The 24,194-nt window shown below is 41.9% G+C and overlaps 1 protein-coding gene across 1 annotated transcript in view; it reads left to right on the top strand.

Moving 5' to 3' along the window:
* The first annotated feature begins 1,406 nt into the window (after window positions 1-1,406).
* Window positions 1,407-24,194, top strand: part of zdhhc9 (zinc finger DHHC-type palmitoyltransferase 9) — a 48,569-nt gene continuing 25,781 nt past the window's right edge. The window contains exons 1-2 of the mRNA XM_023992767.2: window positions 1,407-2,163; window positions 21,544-21,704. Of these exons, the coding sequence (XP_023848535.1) occupies window positions 2,000-2,163; window positions 21,544-21,704 (325 nt within the window). The 5' untranslated portion in view covers window positions 1,407-1,999. The remainder of the gene's footprint in view (window positions 2,164-21,543; window positions 21,705-24,194) is intronic.

The following is a 24,194-nucleotide window of genomic DNA, read 5'->3' on the forward strand; positions in this document are numbered from 1 at the left end:
AGGTGACATACATACGGGATCATAGCTTTCACCTGGATTCACCTGGTCAGTCTATCTCATGGAAAGAGCAGGTGTTCCTAATGTTTTGTATACTCAGTGTACGTGGCATAACCTATTCCAGAGTATGTTTTCTGTTTTGTTTTGTGTTACATCAATTAACAGAAACATTATATATTCATGCCTGTTTTRACCCCACTGTTTGGAGAGGGTAAAACAAAAGCTTACAGGCTGACATCCAGTGATAGATTATGAATCAGAAAACAACTGTGTATGATGATATCGTAGTAAACATGTAACCTGAGTTGTATACCGCTCATCCATGGCAGCCTCTGACAAGTCATATATTACCTATGATCCTCTTGCGTGGATTGAAATAGACAGAATCCTGGCTGTGATGGTGGAGACAAAGTGGTTCTGGTTCTACTTGTTTACTGCCTCCGGAGGAAGGGGAGGGGGTCTGCCCAACCCCCTCCCTCCCATCTCTTCCTCTACTTCCTTTACAACCCTCTCATCCTCACTGGTGTTGCTCCTGATGCTCTTTAAGCATGCATTATGTCCTGCACAGTGGATCTCCAGAAGTGCTGCAAGGATTTGCTCATTTGCCCAAGTTGTGAAAATGGGGACTTTAAACTAAATGCTGATCAATAATCATTTCCCCCTATTTGTTGACCTTTGATACTATGTTTCCATGGACTAATTTTACTGTAAAGGATAGAGATATTCTACCTATGATATTATGTTCATGAGTAGGGCTAACATACATATGTGTGCTTTGCTCTCTATGGAGAATGCATATTACAGTCATAATTGCCCCKAAATGTTTTTTTTTAATGATTGACAATGATAAAAGACACTCTAGCCTAGAAAATAAACTAGATAATAGAATATAACACATTAGAAAACGATAGAATGGAGTGGAGTATAACACAATAGAAATGAAAAAAATTGAATTAATTATTCCTGGAAGACAAAACTTGCTAATATTTTGTGGCTGGGAATATTTTCGTCATTACTTAATTCGAACATTAAGGATGTTTTAACGCTATACCGTAGCCTAACGCCAATGTTTCAGGGCACTCACGCTCCTTTGTTCGTTTCTATTTCACTGTACCTGTACTGCCTCTTTAAGAGAAAACATTTCAATCTAGGCGTGTTCTCTGCTCCCATTGATTAGGTACGAGCCAAGCTCGCATCCTGCGGTAAAGCACAGCGAACACACCTTATTTTTAGGCTACGATTATTTATATGCTATTTAAGATAGGCCTATTGTAGTTATTTATTTTGATTAATAATGAGACTTATTGAATAGCAACCATCATAAACCAAACCTGTGTGGTGCGCGCGTATGATCAGTGTTATCGAGATGGTATGAACGTCACTCGGTCAAGGTCCACTCCCGATGCGAGTACCAAGACTGGATTGCTTTCCTATGGGCCGAGAAAATCTGCCTCCAGTTGTTGGATAAAATTCAAACATATTCCATTATTAAAGGGATCATTTGGGAACCTGATTACTGTTCTATTCTACAATGGAAGCCCTCTGGCACTGGAAGGAGGTAGCCACACTGAAAAGAGAACTTTCATTGACGAAAATATGGATGCTTGGATTTTGTGAAAATGTATGACACAAACGACAAGTGATTCATAATCATCTCATTTCAGAGCAATTAACGCGGATTGCCGAAGAAAGAAATTCGTTGCATCAGACTGAATGGACTGTAGGCTTATTGATGGCGCTTTACTAGGCTACCAGATTTAAATCAACAAAACTTTTTTTTATCATAGGCATATTTGTGAGCTTCTGAATCATTTGGAATCGCCCGTTTCAGATGTAAAAAAAAAAAAAACATCTCGCGGATGTTGTGATTCTGCCTGTTACAAGGCAATTGACTTTACCGTATCATTGTCGTTTTGAAAGGCAAGGAAATATTGTCATTTGGGCTACATACTGTGGCCTTTACACATATGTCACTATACTGAGTTGAACGTAATCTGTCATTATGTCGGCGGTAATGATTGCAAGGAAGGTACGAAAATGGGAAAAGCTCCCGGGGAAAAACACTTTCTGCTGCGATGGACGCGTAATGATGGCCCGGCAGAAAGGCGTCTTCTATCTAACCGTTTTTCTCATCGTCGGCACCTGCTCCCTGTTCTTCGCATTCGAGTAAGTATAGTTGTATCTCCATTATTCATTTGGGCGATGATCAAACAATATGTAAATAATTAGGGCGTGTTTTCTCAAGAAATCCTGAACATGCACCATCAGTGCAATTGTCATAAAATGTTTTCTAGGGTGAGGTGCAGGGCCTGCTCTACCCTTTTGGGGGCCCTAAACTAGATTTGGTTGACCCCCCCAAAAAAAGATCTCCTTTAAAAGTGCATTTCCTGCAATTCTACACATTTTGCCATGACTTATGCCATGTTAATGATATCTGATTGAGCGTGACTAGCAAAATCAATAGAGGGCCCCCTGGAGTTCAGGGCCTGGTTGGTATTTGGCCATGATTACTATAAATTTAGTTAGCTGGCTAGACTAACTTACCAATTCAAAAATTGTTAGCTGACATGGCAAAATTGAGTGACTGTAATATAACATGAGAAAAATTGCTGATGCACAACCAAATTTCTGACTTGCACCTTGTGTATTCTACTATTCTTACTTTCAACAGTAAGTTGAGACCCCGACTGAGTAAAGGGGGGGGGGGGGAAAGACAGCTTATGCCTGGAGCCCAGATGAGGCGCTTTTCCAATAGGCCCGAAAGTCAGATGCAAATAATAACCTGTAGTAGGCCTAAAATATAGGTTATATTTACGCTGTGTCAAGTTATGATTGAATAATGTATGATTATTATAATAATGTTATGGGTGCTTATATTTGTCTTGTTTCACAAATGTACAAGTGTGTATTAAAATGCATCTGTGAAATTGATTTGAAAACATTTGCATATCCCAACTCCCCTGAGACACCCTCAGTGAGTCTGGTCACGGCCAGGGCCTGACATTATCAATGGAGACGCTGAAGCAATTAGGATTCAAACTAGCGACATTTAGGTTACTGGCCCAACGCTTGCCTAAAACATCAGACTGTTACCATGGTTAGCCCATGGATATTCAGTCTGAAAGAAGTCTGCCTAAAAAAGACAAGGGTCTTGTTCATGCTGTTGTTTCGTTTTGGCGGTAGGAGGTAGAGATACGGTATCCACAGGAAAGTGTTGTTTACCCACATTTTGTTTGTTTGTTTTTTGGCACCGGTAGGTTCTGTCACTTGTATTTTCGATCTCCTGAGGCATTGCACGTGATGCACAATATGTAAACTATAGCCGAATCTAACCAAACATAGTTGACCGACACAGTTTCCTCGTAATCAGCTGGAAGTCTTTTTTAAAATTTGCCAGCTGACTGCATGGGACAACGTTCAGTTAGCCTCGGCCCTAGTGACGGTAGGGTTGAAAACGCTTCCCTGTGGATATTTTGTCTCAGATTACCTCCGACATAGGGACAAAATCAGCACACAACAGGTAAAGTCATTTGAAATGAAGTATGTTCAACATTCTGACTTGTAATGGTCTCTCTCAAGCTGTTGCGTGGCATGGTCTCTCTCAAGCTGTTGCGTGGCATGGTCTCTCTCAAGCTGTTGCGTGGCATGGTCTCTCTCAAGCTGTTGCGTGGCATGGTCTCTCTCAAGCTGTTGCGTGGCATGGTCTCTCTCAAGCTGTTGCGTGGCATGGTCTCTAGGCTTGCCATTGTGAACTACACACATTGTATGGTTGTACTTGTCTGGTTGTCTGATTTGACTCTCTGAATTATATACCATTTCCAGTCTTTCATAATAAAATAGACCACAAAAAACACCCACAATTCATCATCATTACACTATTGTTCTAAATTCAATCATCCTTTTCACCCTCATCATTCAGATCAATCAAATTCAAATCACCCTCTTCATCATTCAGTTCTTTGAAGTCACATGCACCATTATCAGTTTCTAAATCGCACATTCATCCATTGATGACAGAACAAAATATTTTAATTTTAAGTGTATTGTGTTACTAGTTTTTGCTTAGTAGCCAGAGCAATGCTGCCGTGCGAGTGGTCATGTGCTGAATGCATGGAAGCACAGATATTCTTGAAATTTGGAAATAAAGCTGCACCACGAGGTGCACACTGTTACATAAATCAGGTTTTTAAAGGACCAAAGAGTTTGTTCTGATTCATGTTTTCATTTTTGCCATGGAAAAAATATTGCGATATAAAAAAAACATTGCGATATGTGACCGACCAGCTCAAATAGGTCTTATGTAGCAAKATTTTTAATTTCGTTTTTTACATTGGATAGAAGTAGAGACTCAGAGCTACAAAATGGTATATCATACACTACAGTTTTGCTACATTTTGCTTTTAAAGTTGATAAACTTGTAAACTCACTTTTGAGAAAATGGCCTTTGAATGTTTTATGTATTATGTATTCTCCTTATTTATTGGACATGTAACAGTTATTTACTTAACAAACAGTAAGATATTTATGTCCTGCTAATGCTGTGTTTTATGGTCTCCACGCAAGCACCCTGCAGCTAATCTGGGTGTATGGTTTTACTAGACATAGCTTGAGCTGACAATGACTTGGTGATAAAAACCTAAAAGCTGGCATTCCATAGACAATATGTGGTGTGTGTGGTGTGTGTGTGTGTGACCCGAGATATCCTGGAAGAGTTTAGAACAATGCCTCATTGTTTCATCTTCCTGGCATCTGGGAAACTTAGGGGGTAAAATACCAATCTGTGTAGATCACCAAGGTGGCTTATGGGAGATGGAACCATTGTGACTAAGCATTTTTATAATATAATATCAGTTATTTTCAGTTACTCTGTCCCGCTGTCAAGACTTTTGGGCTGACAGTTTCATTATTGCAATAATTAATCAATATTAAATAAAGATGATTGTTTGAAGAAATTCTCTCTCAGTACCGCATTTCCACGACGAGTTCTTTGTCTACATCCATTCAGCGTCGTTCACTCTTAAGCTTTAGCCCCATCTATTTAAGGGTTGACCCGAGCGTTCTGTACTAACAGCAGTCAAGCACCCCTGTAAAGATCTTTATTATACACAGATCCAAAATAGCTATTGATAACAAATGTGTATTTTGAGGTTGTAACCGAGACTCTTGACCATTTATTTTGGGACTGTTCTTATGTCAGAATATTGGAGTGAGTTAGAAGATTATTTTAAAATAAACGACTATTAATGTTAATTTGAAAGACTCTGATATTATGTTTTATTTTGATCCACATTATATGGACCTTATTTAACTTTCATTGTTTATTTTTCATGGCAGAACCTTTATCAATAAAATAAAGTGGGCGGAGAACAAACCCCTCTACATTGTTTGAGAGAATTTAAATATGATTTAGAAATGATCAGTACGTGTAAAAACAAAAAAGCAATACGTACCATAACTTTTTGACAATTTGAAAATATATCTCTATGTAAAACCCTTGTCTGTTAGGTTTATGTATTTTTGTTTTTATATTTTTGTTCATCATTTAAAAAAGAAACATTTAAAAAAGCAGTCGGGCACCTAAGCAAACTTGCTAGCTTTTTCCAGACACAAATGAGAGAACAGCTCTCACTGTACATTACTCACCCTAGCAGAGCTGGTTAGGCTGTTATGTTATCCAGAGCATTGGTGACTGCAACTGTGCTGTCAGATTGCCTGTTCGTAAATGCAGAGCGTTTCGCTCTCAAAGCGTGCAAGCGTACACTGGAAGCTCTGGCCGCTAAGTAGGGTTGATCTGAGCGTTCTGACCTCACAACGGCAGTCAAGCACCCAAGCTAACATTGGCTAGTTTGCTAGCTACTTCTGGACACAATGAGAGAACACCCCACTGACCATTTTACTCACCCTAGCAGAGCTGGTTAGGCTGTTTTTATGTTATCCAGAGAGTTGYTGACTAACTGTGCTGCTGGCAACAATTTAATTACGCTTTTTTGTCGACGTTTACTGACACCGACCATATTCAACGGGTGTTGAGCATTCGTAGATTCACCAGTTATTCTGCGCTCTCGCACACTCAGACGYGAGTCTTTTGTTAAGACATGTAGCTAGTCAAGTAAACAATTAACCGTAATCCCATGACGTTACTACCCTGCTTGAATCTGCAGGTAGCTCACCAACCAGGTTCAATGTTAGCTAGCTAACATTGGGCTATAACTAGTCAAGCAAATGGGTCTGAGATACAAAAAATAAGATCATACTCAACTTTAGCTGGTGAAACAGCTAGCTAGCTAACAGTACACTTTTACTTTAAAATGGAAACTTTCTGTCAAAATTATAAATGTATAATATATGAAAATGTAGCTAGTTAGACTATCTTACACATATACATCATTGATGGACGCGTCTCCTGTCAGATGCCATGGTTTCCCTTAGTTTGAAGATGTAATCCAGAGACAGGTGGTTTCTCCATCTCCTTAGCTATCATACTAGAATTCCATTGATTTCAAAACTCGGTCCTCCAGAAAGTGGAGAGCATACACGTAACGTTAGCTAGCTAACAGAACACTTTAACTTGACATTTAGGCTTATGCAGTTAAAAAAAAGCTGTGTTAGAGAGGATTACCTGACATACCGACCAACTCAAATAGACAAAAACCTTTCTATATGGCTGACCAATCCGAACTCCTCTCGGCATGTCCAGCCCACTCATTATCTCAACCAATCATGGCTAGCGGGAAGGTTGCTGGCTTTTTATGTGGCTAAACCAACTAGGCTCGTAACTTTTTTTATTTGTATTTACAGATGGCATAGCGGTTTGTTATTAAAGCACATGAAAGTACACATATTCGAAKAGGCATTTCTGCCAAAAAATGCATTTTGATAAGAACAAAAAAGTTTACGTTCAAACGGCTCTCCTGCGACATATGCCTAGTTTACTCAAACGGGTCACATATTTTCCCGGCCCTAACCTATATGTATAGTGCCTTCGGAAAGTATTCAGACCCCTTGAGCTTTTCCCACATTTTGTTAAGTTACAACCTTATTCTGGACATGCTGTTTTCAAGGAGCGGGACTCTAACCCGGAGGCTTTTAAGAAATCCCGCCATGCCCTCAGACGAACCATCAAACAGGCAAAGCATCAWTACAGGACTAAGATCGAATCGTACTACACCGGCTCCGACGCTCGTCGGATGTGGCAGGGCTTGAAAACTATTACAGACTACAAAGGGAAGCACAGCCAAGAGCTGCCCAGTGACACAAGCCCACCAGCTTCTATGCTCGCTTCGAGGAAAATAACACTGAAACATGCATGAGAGCATCAGCTGTTCCGGACGACTGTGTGATCACATCAGCCGATGTGAGTAAGACTTTTAAATAGGTCAACATTCACAAGGCCGCAGGGCCAGACGGATTACCAGGARGTGTACTCTGAGCATGCACTGACCAACTGGCAAGTGTCTTCACTGACATTTTCAACCTCTCCCTGTACGAGTCTGTAATACCAACATGTTTCAAGCAGACCACCATAGTCCCTGTGCCCATGAACACTAAGGCAACCTGCCTAAATGACTACAGACTCCTAGCAATCACTTCTGTAGCCATGAAGTGCTTTGAAAGGTTGGTCATGGCTCATATCAACACCATTATCCCAGAAACCCTAGACCCACTCAAATTTGCATACCGCCCCAACAGATCTACAGATGATGCAATCTCTATTGCACTCCACACTGCCCATTCACACCTGGACAAAAGGAACACGTGTGAGAATGCTGTTCATGACTACAGCTCAGCGTTCAACACCATAGTGCCCTCAAAGCTCATTACTAAGCTAAGGACCCTGGGACTAAACACCTCCCTCTGCAACTGGATCCTGGATTTCCTGACGGGCTACCCCCAGGTGTTAATAGTAGGGGCCCCTTAGGTGTGCGTGCTCAGCCCTCTCCTGTACTCCCTGTTCACTTATGACTGCAAAGCCAGGCACGACTCCAACACCATCATTAAGTTTGCCGATGACAACAGTGGTAGGCCTGATCACCGACAACGATGGCAGCCTATAGGGAGGAGGTCAGAGACCTGACCATGTGGAGGACAACAACCTCTCCCTCAACGTGATCAAGACAAAGGAGATGATTGTGGACTACAGGAAAAGGAGGACCGAGCACGTCCCCTTTCTCATCGACGGGACTGTAGTGGAGCAGGTTGAGAGTTTCAAGTTCCATGGCGTCCACATGACCAACAAACTACCATGGTCCAAGCACACCAAGACAGTCGTGAAGAGGGCACGACAAAACCTATTCCCAAAACCTAAAGATTTGGCATGGGTCCTCATATCCTCCAAGTTCTACAGCTGCACAATCAAGAGCATCCTGACGGGTTGCATCACTGCCTGGTATGGCAACTGCTCGGCCTCCGAATGCAAGGCACTACAGAGGGTAGTGCGTATGGCCCAGTACATCACCGGGGCCAAGCTTCCTGCCATCCAGGACCACTATACCAGGCGGTGTCAGAGGAAGGCCCTAAAAATTGTCAGACTCCAGCCAACCTAGTCATAGACTTCTCTCTGCTACCGCACGGCAAGCGATGCCGGAGCGGCAAGTCTAGGTCCAAGACGCTTGTAAAACAGCTTCTACCACCAAGCCATAAGACTCCTGAACATCTAATCAAACCCAGACTATTTGCATTCCCCTCCCTTCTACACTGCTGCTACTCTTTTATCTATACATAGTCACTTAAACTCTACCTACATTTACAGATGAAGTCGAAAGTTTACAAACACCTTACCCAAATACATTTAAACTCAGTTTTTCACAATCCTGACATTTTATCCTASTAAAAATTCACTGTCTTAGGTCAGTTAGGATCACKACTTTTTTTTAAGGATGTGAAATGTTAGAATAATAGTAGAGTGATTTATTTCAGCTTTTATTTCTTTCATCACATTCCCAGTGTGTCAGAAGTTTACATACACTCAATTAGTATTTTGTAGCATTGCCTTTAAATAGTTTAACTTGGGTCAAGCGTTTCAGGTAGCCTTCCACAAGCTTCCCACAGTAAGTTCGGTGAATCTTGGCCCATTACCCCTGACAGAGCTAGTGTAACTGAGTCAGATTTGTAGGCCTCCTTGCTCGCACACGCTTTTTCAGTTCTGTCCACGCATTTTCTATGGTATTGAGGTCAGGGCATTGTGATGGCCACTCCAATACCATGACTTTGTTGTCCTTAAGCCATTTTGCCACAACTTTGGAAGTATGCTTGGGGTCATTGTCCATTTGGAAGACCCATTTGCGACCAAGCTTTAACTTCCTGACTGATGTCTTGAGATGTTGCTTCAATATATGCACATAATTGTCCTGCCTCATGATGCCATCTATTTTGTGAAGTGCACCAGTCCCTCCTGCAGCAAAGCACCCCCACAACATGATGCTGCCACCCCCGTGCTTCACGGTTGGGATGGTGTTCTTCGGCTTGTAAGCCTCCCTCTTTTTCCTCCAAACATAACGATGGTCATTATGGCCAAACAGTTCTATTTTTGTTTCATCAGATCAGAGGACATTTCTCCAAAAAGTACAATCTTTGTCCCCATGTGCAGTTACAAACTGTAGTCTGGCTTTTTTATGGTGGTTTTGGAGCAGTGGTTTCTTTCTTGCTGAGCAGCCTTTCAGGTTATGTCGATATAGGACTAGTTTTTACTGTGGATATAGATACTTGTGTACCTGTTTCCTCCAGCATCTTCACAAGGTCCTTTGCGGCTGTTCTGGAATTGATTTGCTCTTTTCGCACCAAAGTACGTTCATCTCTAGGAGACAAAATGCGTCTCTTTCCTGAGCGGTATGACGGCTCCGTGGTCCCATTTGTGTTTATACTTGCGTACTATTGTTTGTACAGATGAATATGGTACCTTCAGGCGTTTGGAAATTGCTCCCAAGGATGAATCAGACTTGTGCATGTCTACATTTTTTTTCTAAGGTCTTGGCTGATTACTTTTGATTTTCTCATGATGTCAAGCAATGAGTCACTGAGTTTGAAGGTAGGCCTTGTGATACAGTGAATTATATGTGAAATAATCTCTGTAAACAATTGTTGTAAAAATTACTTGTCATGCACACAGTAGATGTCCTAACCAACTTGCCAAACCTATAGTTTGTTAACAAGAAATTTGTGGAGTGGTTGAAAAACGAGTTTTAATGACTCGAACTTAAGTGTATGTAAACTTCCTACTTCAACTGTTCATATTACCTCAATTACCTCGACACCGGTGCCTCCGCACATTGACTCTGTACTGGTACCCCCTGTATGTAGCCTCACTATTGTTATTTTACTGCTGCTCCTTAATTATTTGTTACTCTTATCTTTTTGGGGGGGGGGTATTTTCTGAACTGCATTGTTGGTTAAGGGCTTGTGAGTAAGCATTAATGCATTACGGCGCATGTGACAAATACAATTTGATTTGATTATTCTAAAATTGTTTAAATAATTTTTTTTACCCCATAATGACTAAGCGAAAAAAGGTTTAAAAAAACAAACAAAAACAGATACCTTATTTACATAAGTATTCAAACCCTTTGCTATGAGACTCGAAATTGAGCTCAGTTGCATCCTGTTTCCATTAGGCATCATTGATGTTTCTACAACTTGATTGGAGTCCACCTGTGGTAAATTCGATTGATTAGACATGATTTGGAAAGGCGCACACCTGTGTCAGAGCTACGGTGAAGCATGGTGGTGGCAGCATCATGCTGTGGGGATGTTTTTCAGTGGCAGGTACTAGGACACTAGCCGGGATCGAGCAAAGTACAGCGAGATTTATTGGTACTCATTGTGTATTTATTCCTCGTTATTATTCTTCTCTGCATTGTTGGGAAGTGCCTGTAAGTAAGCATTTCACTGTTAGTCTACACCTGTTTACGAAGCAAGGGACAAATAACATTTGATTTTGATGATATTCTAGCCGATGGACTCAAGTTTCACTATGTAATTCCACTAGACAGGGACCATTACTGCTAAGCTACTAGACATAATGTAATCATCTAGTGGACTGCTGAGGAGCTACGGTAGTGGCTGTAGACTGCAGCTTCCTGAAGCCTCTGGGCCTACTGTGAGTGCCAAGCCCTTCCCATCTCTGTGTGCACTCACTGGGAGTTTGGGTTGTGTTAATTAGGCACCACATGGAAGAAAGCGGAATGAAACTGGGAGGGACTTTCTGGACTCCAATCAATAATATTCTATTTTACGTTGCAAAACGTCTTAAAAGATTTTTCCCTAATGAACAGACCAAGTTCTCAGCTGAGTCCCCACAGAGGGAACCGTTGTCCGCCCCAGGGCCGGAGTTGAGACTGATACCGATTCCACTAGCTTAGCGCCTGAGGTTGGACCAGGCCCAACAATGACTAATGGCGAGAGGGTTGTTAGCGGTTAGCACGCTACGTTCATATTACAATTGTCCCTCATGGGGGGACGCCTGAATATTAACATGGATATTGAGCTGGGGAACAGTAATTCAAAACTCTCCATTACGGAGCAATTTGAGACGTATCTAATCTAGCCCCTTGATGGGCTAATGGAAATTTGCTGGTGAAAGAGGCACAGTGGTTTTGATGCTTTTCAAGAGTCATGTTTGAGAGAGTAGCTCACTACCACTAACCAACAGCTACAGGCACTCCTCTATCAGAACCTGAGAAGTGATACCTGGGATTTTTCACTTGCACTATAGTATATATTTTAAGAGATTAAGAAATGTCTAACATGGATGTCTAAATCTTTTAAAATGGCATCGATCACAGGGCCAAAAAAAGTCCATCTTCACCTAAAGAGATGTCTCTACTTAGATTCCCATGGATCTAGCGTTGCCCCATGTGCTGTATGTGCATGTACAGTATGGCATGACAATAGAGGAGTTGGCGACAGCACATTATGGAACAAGGCTGCCATGGATTATCTATGGGACAGATTCTTCAGCTGGAAARAGGGAGCGTCTCTGTGATTCTGGTTGGTGTCTGGCAAAGGTTTGACATTCCTCATTTAGCAAGAATGTTACTGTCGGCTAAACTAGTCTAACGGGAGTAGAGAGCGTTCACGGAAGCTGCTTTTGGTGGCTGTGCTTTCATGGTTTACACCAATAAGACACTGGTCAGCATAATCATCATTGGTGTAGCATCTTCTCTGCACTGAATACATATACTCTTTCAGAGGGGAGACAGGTCTAATCCTGCATGAATTTATTAGAAGAAAACGGCAGAAGAAAACGGTGTGAAACTGAGGTCTTATCTGAACTTGTCCATTAAGAAATTCTCKTTTTTTTCCCCAAAAACATTTTTGAAAAGTTTTGCTTTGTGTACCCTAATGAACTTGCCTGACCACTCATCCTGAATTTAATTCTGCTGCTCTATCGATCACGCCATTGTCTGAAACTGCCATCCTAGAAGTTGTTTGTGCAGACCTCAAAATGAGGGGGCAATATCCAAAACAAATGAATCAGCGATTGGATAGTCTCTAAACAGTCTAACCATTTTAGAATATCAAAGTTCTGTTTCGAGGACCAATCAGAACAGTCAATGTGTTTGCATTCTTGAAAATGTCAGGGAGGAAAGCCAATCCAGACTCATCGTGGAGAAAAAAACGCTAGTTTGGCTGGAGCAATATGGATGGGAAGTCAGGTTACTAATAAACACAAACTAGTTCTGYCGGCTCAAGGCCGAACAACTTCAGTGGAATTCTATGATTGCATTACTCTCTGACCTCCATCTTAGTTCTCCACCCACTCACTTTCCTTCCCTTGGGAATCAATTCACTGCATTAGGGCCCTTCTTTTAATGTGGATGTAGGATTAGAAAGAAGCAACAGGGCATAGATAGGGGAACAGAGAAGCAGTGTCCTCATGAGCGGGCTGGACTCAGTCCAACAACAACAACCAACCAACCGGGTAGCCCTCTTATTACTAATCTCCAACCATCAGCAGTCCAGAGAGAGAGGCGCTCCCCCTGAAGAGTAGCTGTGGAAATGAGCAACAAATACACAACAGATGAGCCTAATTGGTAGAAACCATTGGTAGGATGAAGCAGGCTTTTTCCAGCGTTGATTCATATAATAGGATTCACGTCTTGTTGTGGTCTTTGTATGTGGGCTTACTATTTCCTCGGTGCCCCTGCTCAGTAACATTTCACCATTTTGTCATAATAGAATTTCAGACATGCACTTCAGTGGTGTTTGTGCTTTGAATGGGAGCTTACCTCTGTGGCAGAGAGCAGGGTTGTGTTTATTACGGCATGTTTTTCAAACATTTTGCAACAGGAAATGGAAATTAGCGTTTCTTATTGGACTAGGTTCCTCAGTTTGTCTGTTTTCTTCCATTTGGTARCGAATGAACAGGCTCAGGCTTTGATAGCAGTAGGGATGTGTGAGTAAAATCACCGGGGGAAGCCAATCCAGGGGGGAAAAAAGCAATATTACAACCTATGTGTTGTGATAATTGCGTTGTTTACTCTATAACCTGTTAGTACATATGCCTTGACACTGTAATGCACTACATGACTATATTTCTGTATGGACCAGGCTTTGTGCACGGGGGCATTGCCATGCGGAAACAGGAAAGGGCCTTCCCCAAACTGTTGCCACAAAGTTGGAAGCACAGAATCGTCTAGAATGTTCTATGCTATAGCGTTAAGATTTCCCTTCACTGGAACTAAGGGGCCTAGCCCGAACCATGAAAAAACAGCCCCAGACCATTATTCCTCCTTAACCAAACTTCACAGTTGGCACTATGCATTATGGCAGGTAGCGTTCTCCTGGCATCCGCCAAACACAGATTCGTCCGTCGGACTGCCAGATGAGGCGTTATTCATCCCTCCAGAGAACGTTTCCACTGCTCCAGAGTCCAATGGCGGCGAGCATTTATACCACTCCCGCCGACACCATGTGCAGTGCCAAGCGATCTTAGGCTTGTGTGCGGCTGCTCGGCCATGGAAACCCGTTTCATGAAGCTCCCGACTAACAGTTATTGTGCTGAAGTTGCTTCCAAAGGCAGTTTGGAATGAGATGTTCGACTAACAGGTGTCCACATACTTTTGGTCATGTAGTGTACATTCAGCCCCTTGCGAATTGAAGAAAATGTGTGAAACAGAGATGAAACACAAAATAATAATATTTWTTRGGTACATTTTTTGGGTAAGCCTGGCTTCCCTTGGCATCCATGAATACATGCCAGTTTGCTAGTCATTTAGCTCTCTGAACTGAAGGCCTGGCTGTACGTGTCCTCATGGACCTGCTTACTGTGCCTGTGATGTTCCATGGCTCAGCTCTCCAGAGTGAGGGGGGGAGGGTGTGTATGTGCATGCGTGAGTGATGAAGCAGGAGCATGGCACACAAGGGCAGTGTATCATCTGTGTTTGCCCATGTAACTGAGAAAGAGAGCGTGTGTCCTGTGTAGGGGGGTGGATGGCGTCCGTGGTATGTACCTAGCCTAGCAGAGCGGTGCTTGTCCGCTCCCTATAATAATTTGTGTGTGTGTGTGACGAGGAAGGAGGGCAAGAGAGAAGCGCACTGCCAAGTGCTGACCTTGCAGTCTGACTCTGGCCAGAGGATCTAGTAACAGGCCCCCCAGGCATCCATTACTTTCTCTCTCTCTCTTTCTCGCGTGCTTGCTCATATATGCTATATATTGTTTTACCATCCTTGTGGGGACCAAAAAATGGATTCCTGTTCAAAATCTGATTTTCCCTTAAGCCCTAAAACCAAATCTAACCTCTCATTGTAACACTCTCCCTAATTGTAACCCTTCTGGATTTTCCCTCCGTTTCTCTGTTTTCATTCATTTGTCTGTTTTCCTGCCTAATAAACACGAGCCATGAAGTAAAATCCCTAATTTATATTCAGCTTCTTGGAAACCATTCTGCATCTAGCGCCCATAACAATGAGCACGGTTGTGTTCAGTAACAACAATGTAACAACATTTCTAAAACGGAAAATGAAAATGATTTGTCAAGGTTTTTGTGCCTAATGAACATAACCCAGTCAATGCGCTTATTTTTATTCAGCTGGGAAAACCTACTGTTTCTACTTCCAATAACAATGAAATGGAGTCTTTGTTGACTAAAAGCTTGCTTGTTAAAGGTTGTGTTTATGTGAATTTGAGTGAATTTCAGTGAAATGATCCTGTTCGTATCTGTACTTCAATAGAAGCAGGCGAGCTAGGGACGCACACTTAATACATATTTTCCTCCTCATCAAAGTGCTGTGTAATGGATGACAGCTGCCGCTATTCTCCCAAGAGATGTCTTCTGTCTGATGTCAAATTTTAAAGGCCTGGACTCAGGTGCGCGTACTGCCTCGTAGCCACTTTGGCAGGATTTTGGGTCTTAAGGTTTCAGTCCCTTCCCAATTTGCAGATCAATGTGTATTACATCCCAAATGGTCAGAAGTAGTGCAGTGTAGGGGATAGGGTGCTATTTGGGACACAACCCATGTATTGCAGTTGCTTGTTGGGCCCTTTTAGTATTGTGGAAAATCTGTTCCTTTTTCCTCTCTCTGTCAGAGGTCACTGGTGTGGTATTTCATGTTTCTGTAATCAAATCGTTATTATCTGACTAATTCAACACTTTGTTCTGCTCCACTGTGTTACAACTTTGTGTTGCTGATTCAACTTTTTTCTGACTACTAAGATCAGACCGTTTTCAATTCCAACCGCACATAAATTAAGATTGTCCTTAAGTTTACTAAACAATTGTAGTGTTTTAAGTTAATTATTCAGCTTTAATGTAATTTTATAGCACTAAACTGCACCTTTACTGTAGGTTGGGATTATTTATTATTGTTTAAAGGGGTGTTTGCAGCCAGCACTTTGTCTTGTGGCCATAGCTGAAAGTCTCAGTRTCAAGCAAATATGTCCGGAGGATAACAGGGCACACGCATTGTGGAAAGTTCATATAGAAATATACTATCTAGAACAAACATGACATGCAGAATAAGAAATCGTGTACTACTGAATGTGTTGAGATGACTGTGAAAGAGATCACTGGGGCCTCTATTATGGAACTATTTCCTGTGGGCATCTGAAAGAGAGAAGCAGCAAATGTCATTTGTGGGCTCTCTTCTCACCAGCGCCCAAGAAAGAGTGAGTGAGACAAAGGGACAGAGGGAGAAAGTTGTAGGCAGACATCCTTACAAAAGATATACGTTTCACAGCTGGCCCACTGCAGATCTGCTAGCGCAGCATTATGGTACATAATTCAATGGTATTGTGATTTCACGTCTGCTCTCCAACGGACGCCTAACGCCGACGTAAAGTTAAAAGACTGGGTAGGAAGTACCTAGGCATGACATCTCCCTCTGATGCTCAGGCACGGTGGTGTTGCTCAGCATGAGGACTACTAATATTTGAAGTCTGCAACATCTCTACTTTAGAGAGAGTTCCACTTGCGAAGTACATGATGGGCCAGTTTCCCTGACACAGATTTAGCCTAGTCCTGGGTTAAAATGCATGCTCAATGGAGATAAATAGTTGTTTTGTCCAGGAGTGGGTGTAATCTATGTTCAGGAAGTGGGGCAGATACAGTTAAAGTCGGAAGTTTACATACACTTAGGTTGGAGTCATTAAAACTCGTTTTTCAACCACTCCACAAATTTCTTGTTAACTAACTATGGTTTGGCAAGTRGGTTAGGACATCTACTTTGTGCATGACACAAGTAATTTATCAAACAATTGTTTACAGACAGATTATTTCATTTATAATTCACTGTATCACAATTCCAGTGGGTCAGAAGTTTACATACATTAAGTTGACTGTGCCTTTAAACATCTTGGAAATTCCAGAAAATGTAATGTCATGGCTTTAGAATCTTCTGATAGGCTAATTGACATCCATTTGAGTCAATTGGAGGTGTAACTGTGGATGTATTTCAAGGCCTACCTTCAAACTCAGTGCCTCTTTGCTTGAAATCATGGAAAAATCTAAATGAATCAGACAAGACCTCAGAAAAACATTTGTAGACCTCCACAAGTCTGGTTCATGCTTGGGAGCAATTTCCAAAAGCCTGAAGGTACCACATTCATCTGTACAAACAATAGTACACAACTATAAACACCATGGGACCACGCAGCCGTCATACTGCTCAGGAAGGAGACGCGTTCTGTCTCCTAGAGATGAACGTACTTTGGTGCGAAAAGTGCAAATCAATCCCAGAACAACAGCAAAGGACCTTGTGAAGATGCTGGAGGAAACAGGTACACAAGTATCTATATCCACAGTAAAACGAGTCCTATATCGACATAACCTGAAAGGCTGCTCAGCAAGGAAGAAGCCACTGCTCCAAAACCGCCATAAAGCCAGACTACGGTTTGCAACTGCACATGGGGACAAAGATTGTAGTTTTTTGGAGAAATGTCCTCTGGTCTGATGAAACAAAAATAGAACTGTTTGGCCATAATGACCATCATTATGTTTGGAGGAAAAAGGGGGAGGCTTGCAAGTCGAAGAACACCATCCCAACCGTGAAGCACGGGGGTGGCAGCATCATGTTGCGGGGGTGCTTTGCTGCAGGAGGGACTGGTACACTTCACGAACAAATCTGACTCAGTTACACCAGCTCTGTCAGGAGGAATGGGACACAATTCACCCAACTTATTGTCGGAAGCTTGTGGAAGGCTACCCAAAATGTTTGACCCAAGTTAAACAATTTAAAGGCAATGCTACCAAACACTAATTGAGTGTATGTAAACTTCTGACCACTGTGAATGTGATGAAAGAAATCAAAACTGAAATGAATCATTCTCTCTACTATTATTCTGACATTTCACATTCTTAAAATAAAGTAGTGATCCTAACTGACCTAAGACAGGGAATTCTTACTAGGATTAAATGTCAGGAATTGTGAAAAACTGAGTTTAAATGTATTTGGCTAAGGTGTATGTAAACTTTCGACTTCAACTGTAAGTCTCAAACTTTGATAATTGAGCCCGTTTCATCGACATCACAACACGAAGGGAACAGTTCTTGTTACTTAACGAGTCCTGTACATATCCTCTCCCCTGTGTGTGTGTGTGTGAAGTTCAATGGTTCAAAGTCTAGATTAGAGAGCCCTCATGCAAATGTTCCTTCCTCTCCAGTAGTTAAAAGTTGGCAGTGAACTTCTCACTCTGCATCAGTTAGCTATTATAATTGGTACCAGAGTGGCGCCTTTGCATTGCAAACATTTCCAGGGGTGATATGTTATCTCTGCTTTCAAGAATTGGCTGTTACAAGCTCAGGCTCATGTGTTAGGAAAGTGTGTGGTAACTTTTACAGCATGCATGATGGGCTCTTGGTCCAATTCTAAAGGGATAGAGCAGCGAAATTACAGATTTAGATACCGGTATCTTAAATGAATTGTGTTGCTCAATGACTTGATTAATTCAAATGTATGTTTTAGTGCGACGTTCCAAATGCCTGTATCGCAAGAATCAAGGATTTTATATATTTTTGGGTCCCAGTGAGGGAGAGGAAGAACAAACAAAATAATGTATTAAGGGAATATATTAAGAATTACATTAAATAATCTTGACATATTTCCCAGAGGCAAATAATACTGAACTCAGAATCTGATGAGTGTTGAGTCTGAACGTGATTTGACTACGCTGTTGATGTAATAAAAATACATGGCCATGCTTAAATTTGACTGGTTTATCGCATTGTTTTTTAATGATTGACACAAGAAGGAAAAATAACCACTAGAGCCCGACCGATATGCGATTTTTGGATCCGATTTTTAGAGTGGAAATATTTACCGATAACCATTATATCTGTAGATGTATTATTCTAGCTGGAATGGGGGGGGGGGGGGGACTATGGATTGTGCTTAAAACAGCCCTACAAAGATAAGCAGACATGTGAGGAAAGAACATTTTTAATGTAAGCACCACAAAAAAAATTGGATCGCCAGAAATACTTTTTTTCATTTTTGAAGAACTGTTACTCTAGTGAAAGGAGGATAAACCGCACGGATTCCAGCCCAAAAAAATGCCTAGGCTCTGAAGACTGAGCTGCCTCATGCTAGCCAGCTGGAAAACAACAACACAGGACACATTTTCAATGTATTGGTGTTTGGTGTTTTAATCAATAGTAGGGCTGTAGCCACTGAATTAGTTCACTTTCTTCTCCGACTGGTGTAGTTATGTTGGGATTATGTCCGGGCTTTTTTTCTCCACTTTTTCTCCGCATCTTATATCGGTCCTTTTCGGTGGATTAAACGTTGATACAAATATTATCGGCTAATATCGGCAGATATCGGTCAACCCATTTTTAAATCGGCCGGGCTCTAAGAACCACCCAAAGCCAAATGTATGGCTCTGGTACCACCCTGGTTTTGGCTACTGGTAATGTCCAGGAATTCCAGGTGATGACAGTGTGACTAGAATGCTCAACCAGTCATCAGTGCTGGAATTATACATAATTGACAGACTGCGAGAGGGCTGAGACCAAGCTTCCTTTTCCTGCCTGCCTCTCCGTTCTCTTAATTCACTTCCTGTCCTCTGTTGTCTGTGATGACTCTGCAGTAATTGAGCAAGCTCTAGGCAACTGTCTCGGGGCTTGAACCAGTGGAAATCTATATTGATTGGATGGATCTCTCCCTTTTTATAATTTTTTCCATTAGTGTAGAAAAGGTAGCCTGATCCCAGATCTGTTTGTGCTGTCTTGCCATCTCATATGGTCGTTGTCAAGGCAAAGGAGTTGAACACACCGTAAAAACAGATCTGGAACCAGGTACTGGGGGGAACTTATCGGACCTGTCCTGCAAGTATGGCACCAGTATGCAGACTTACCTGTCTAATCTACATAGTGCCTTTTGCTCTACTAAGAGTTAAAAGGAATAAGTCCTGCAATCAAGTCAATCTGCATAATGTGAAAGGAACAGGTGGACATTGTTACCCTGTTTTTTGTTGGCTCACTCTTGTACACTGTAGCTACACCCCTCCCTTTAACCTCTTCCTCCCTCTTACAGTATGTTTCCACTGGTGTAGGCCAGTGTTTGAGTCAGCATAAAATGGCACCCAAACAAAAAGAGGAAATTGAACATTTTAAATGGGAACTGAAAATGACAGTCGGTGTCCGGGGCTTACATCACAACAGCATTTGTACCAGACTGAGTGGGGTTTGAAAAAAACTGAGTTTGTTTTTGAACTAGAAAGTATTTTCTTGGATTGATAATGTTTTGGGATTTTGTAGGGAGATCTAGTCGTTATACATCTGGATCCACTAGAAATCTGGTGTTTTGAAAAAATGATTTCCTTTTTACATACCTCTTGCATAATCAAACCTATATCCTGTTACACCAGGGTTTCGCAAACTCGGTCCTCCGGACCTCAAGGTGTGCACATTTTTGGTTTTTGCTCTAGGACTACACAGCTGATTTAAAAAAAAACTAATCATCAAGTAGTGTTATGGCACAAAAAACCAAAACGTGCCCTTTGGGGATCCCGAGGACCGAGTTTGGGAAACTCTGCGTTACACCATTTGCTCACTGGCACTGATAAAAACACTCATGATGACTCATCACCCATGTGCTGTCTAACATGCAATACTCAGGATTTCTGCCCTGTATGACCACCTCTCCTTTCCAATGCTCCCTTCACAATGAATTCTATGTGGCATGTATAGCTCACAAGGTATTAGAAATGTGCTGATAATTCATTATGAAGATGGGAAATGTTATCGTAATGTATTACCCTTACATTATGGATGTGGGATCTCTTCGCACGGGGAAGGAGGAGAGAAGTGCAGCTTTTCTATTAATAGCTCAATGCAGTGGCCTGTGGCGCTTACCAATCTGCCGCAGCACTTTACAGACCACCTTCGCCACCGTGACGGGAAAAAGGCATTTTTTTAGAGGGGCATCCTGGCTGCAGAATGGTATCCTGACTCTATTGTCAGTTTACACGTGCCAATTGGACTTATGTTAATGCATCCTCTCCTCCCCCCTACAGAGAGTGTGAGCATTCAGAAGAGTAAACACGGTCTCCGGCTGTTGTTGATTCTTGGGCCATAGCTGCAATGCGCGTGTGTGTGTGGCCCTAGGGGAAGGGTTGCAGACCAGACGGTCCGAACGGCACGTTGCAACAGTGACCTTCTGAACACTGCTCTACAAGAATGTGTACCGGCTTGTTTCTCAGTGCCGACTGTGCAGCGCTTTTGTTGACAATTATGGGACGCTAATAGCCTCTCGTGTATAAGCAGAGGGATTCTTCCACCCCTGGTGTAGTTGTTATCTCCGCAGCCATATTGTTGTGCTGCCATAAAATGAAAAATAGATTAGCTCCTGGGTCATGTAAATCCATATTTTAGTTTTGGTATGAAATTGAATGAAAGAAATTGTAATTTTCCACTTAATTCATGAGAATTTGCATCAACATAACTAAACAGAATAATCACCATGGCACGAACTATCCTGCTTTAGCTTAACGTTTTTATGGGTCAATCGCATTATAATCACTCAGGAAGGAGTATTAAGAGAACACATTGTGTGGTACTTGTGTGTTTGCTTGAATATTGCTATTAACCTATGGTCCTCTTATCACATCTGCAGATGCCCATACCTGGCAATCCACCTGTCCCCTGCCATCCCGGTCTTCGCGATTGTCCTCTTCCTCTTTGTCATGGCCATGCTGCTAAGGACCAGCTTCAGTGACCCGGGGGTGTTGCCGCGCGCACTCCCCGAGGAGGCCACCTTCATTGAGATGGAAATTGGTGAGTAGTTGACCCATACCTGTGTCATCATAATAATAATTCACACCCATGCCTCCATCATTCTTCCATAAGCCCTGTCTAGAAAACACCCTTAGGCGAGGGTTCCCCTACTGGTGGCTGAATTTGGCCGGTGGGTGATTTTATTTATTGTAAAAACACCAGCAAATCAGTTCCAAGTGGTTGTAATTTTGGAAATCTGTCCCAAAGTATCCTTACGCATAATAGAGAGATATATGTGATCGTATACAAATGTAAGCAAGGTTTGACATGATTATGTTTTAGTCAAATATTATATCTGTTTGGGCTTCTTGCAATCAAATTGCAGTCTACAAAATATTCGAAATGATGTTCTTCTGAATCTAGTTGATCAAATCAAAGTTTATTTGTCACGTGCGCCGAATACAACAGGTGTAGACCTTACAGTGAAATGCTTACTTACAGGCTCTAACCAATAGTGCAAAAAAGGTATTAGGTGAACAATAGGTAGGTAAAGAAATAAAACAACAGTAAAAAGACTGGAAAATAACAGTAGGGAGGCTATATACAGTAGCGAGGCTACATACAGACACTGGTTAGTCAGGCTGATGATCCCTGCCCTAGGCCAACCCCCCCTAAATGTGTATATTCGAAACCTAAACTGGATCAACTTAGTGTGACACTTCTGTAGTTCTYAAAGAATTCCATCTAGCCAATCAGAGTGCAAGGTGGAGCTACTATCATGCTGCCCATACCTATCTAATTAACATGTTTAGTTCATGTTTGTTATGCTTTATATCGCTAAAGGGTCCTCATCCATGCTGTTCTGAGCTCATCCCCTAGTCAGATTTTTTTCTCCTATCTGAAGTGTACTGTTTCAAGCCTTGATGTAGTTTGAATTCATCCGTTTGGACCTACAGCGACACATTGTGACGTTCTCATTATCTAAACAACAGTAGCACAGGCACTAATTATGAAGGCACAACCAAATAGGAGGGTTTTGCAGACAATCTTCCTATGTTACTTTGTATAACCTAGACAGATGTGGGTCTGAATGAACTGGCTGCACATGCATGTAATGGCTTTTGTTTTGATTACCTGACCACTCCCTAGTGGACTATCCACAATTTTGCCATTATTTCAGCCAGCTTCTCTTTCCTATCTCTTGAGGAAAAAGCCTGTCTGCTCTGCAATAGCCATGCCACAGCCCAACCCTCCCTCCCCTCTCTAGCTGTTCAGTGTGCAGCCTCTCTGTCTGGGCGGTGAAGATTCACATTGCCCTCCGTGTCTCCATTCTCTCTCGTTACGGTCTAGAGGCGTGGGTGGGGGACTAGTAAGAGGTCCTCTCCAGATGACAGAAGAGGGCTGTAAATGATTGCCGCTGCTGCAGGTGGTCCACTGGAAGTGCCTGGGCTGGCAGCACTCCCTTTGTCACGGCTCTGACTCGAGCGTTCCAGTCAGAAAACACTGAGATGCATGCTAACATCTATTGGGCTAACATGCTATTGCCTATTGGGACAATATGCTCCCTTTGTGACGGCTCTGACACAGGCCTTCCAGTCTGACTCCATAGAGATACATGCTAATGGATATTTAGCTAACATGCTATTTACTGTTGGGCTAACATGCTATTTACTGTTGGGCTAACATGCTATTTACTGTTGGGCTAACATGCTAATGAATTTGGGATAACGTTCTCATGTTTGGGCTAATAATGGCCGCAATGGCACTACTTAGAACAGCGAGGCCGTTCAGTTTGTGTGACATTACCTTGTTTAGCATATGGAGTATGTTGAGCCACAGATTGTGTTTTGTTGGCGTGCATCGATCTTTCCCTGATAACAGATTTTTCGCTCCTCCCAAACTTGTCTTCGTCATTGTAAACTAGTACAGAGCTCACACACATACCACACCTTCGCATAAAATGACAAGAGATAAATCGCTCAAATGCCAAAAATAAATCACATCCTCATCAAGCTGTTCAAACGTGTTTGTACAAGAAAAAGAAACCACCAACTTCATTTCAGCTTGCCTTTAATTATCAAATCTTATTTGTCACATGCGCCGAATACAACAGGTGTAGACTCTACCATGAAATGCTTACTTACGAGCCCTTTCCCAACAATGCGGAGTTATAAGTAAGAAAGATTTGGACACAATAAAATAATGAGGCTATGTTTTCATGCACACTAATAATAATATTAAACTGATTATGGCAGTAGGCAGAGAAAGGAAATAGTCATGTAAAAACCTTACCCTGCTTATCTGAAATTTGAAGTAAGCATACGCTGATTAAAACACCTGGTTTTCTGAACAATCTTTTGAATTATTAGGACATGTAAACACCTTAATCACCGTTCCAGTCGTATATTCGATCTGCACATGTGCCAGCAGTGGTAGCCTCTATCTTATGCGCGAGTGAAGTGAGTTCAGAAAAACTGAAAGTATMCATCTTAGAAATAGWTTTCACATCCAAACTTTATATGTCCGAACAGACTTCGCAATAATATGGTC

Source organism: Salvelinus sp. IW2-2015, linkage group LG8 (assembly GCF_002910315.2).
Source record: "Salvelinus sp. IW2-2015 linkage group LG8, ASM291031v2, whole genome shotgun sequence".
NCBI classification, from domain to species: domain Eukaryota; kingdom Metazoa; phylum Chordata; class Actinopteri; order Salmoniformes; family Salmonidae; genus Salvelinus; species Salvelinus sp. IW2-2015.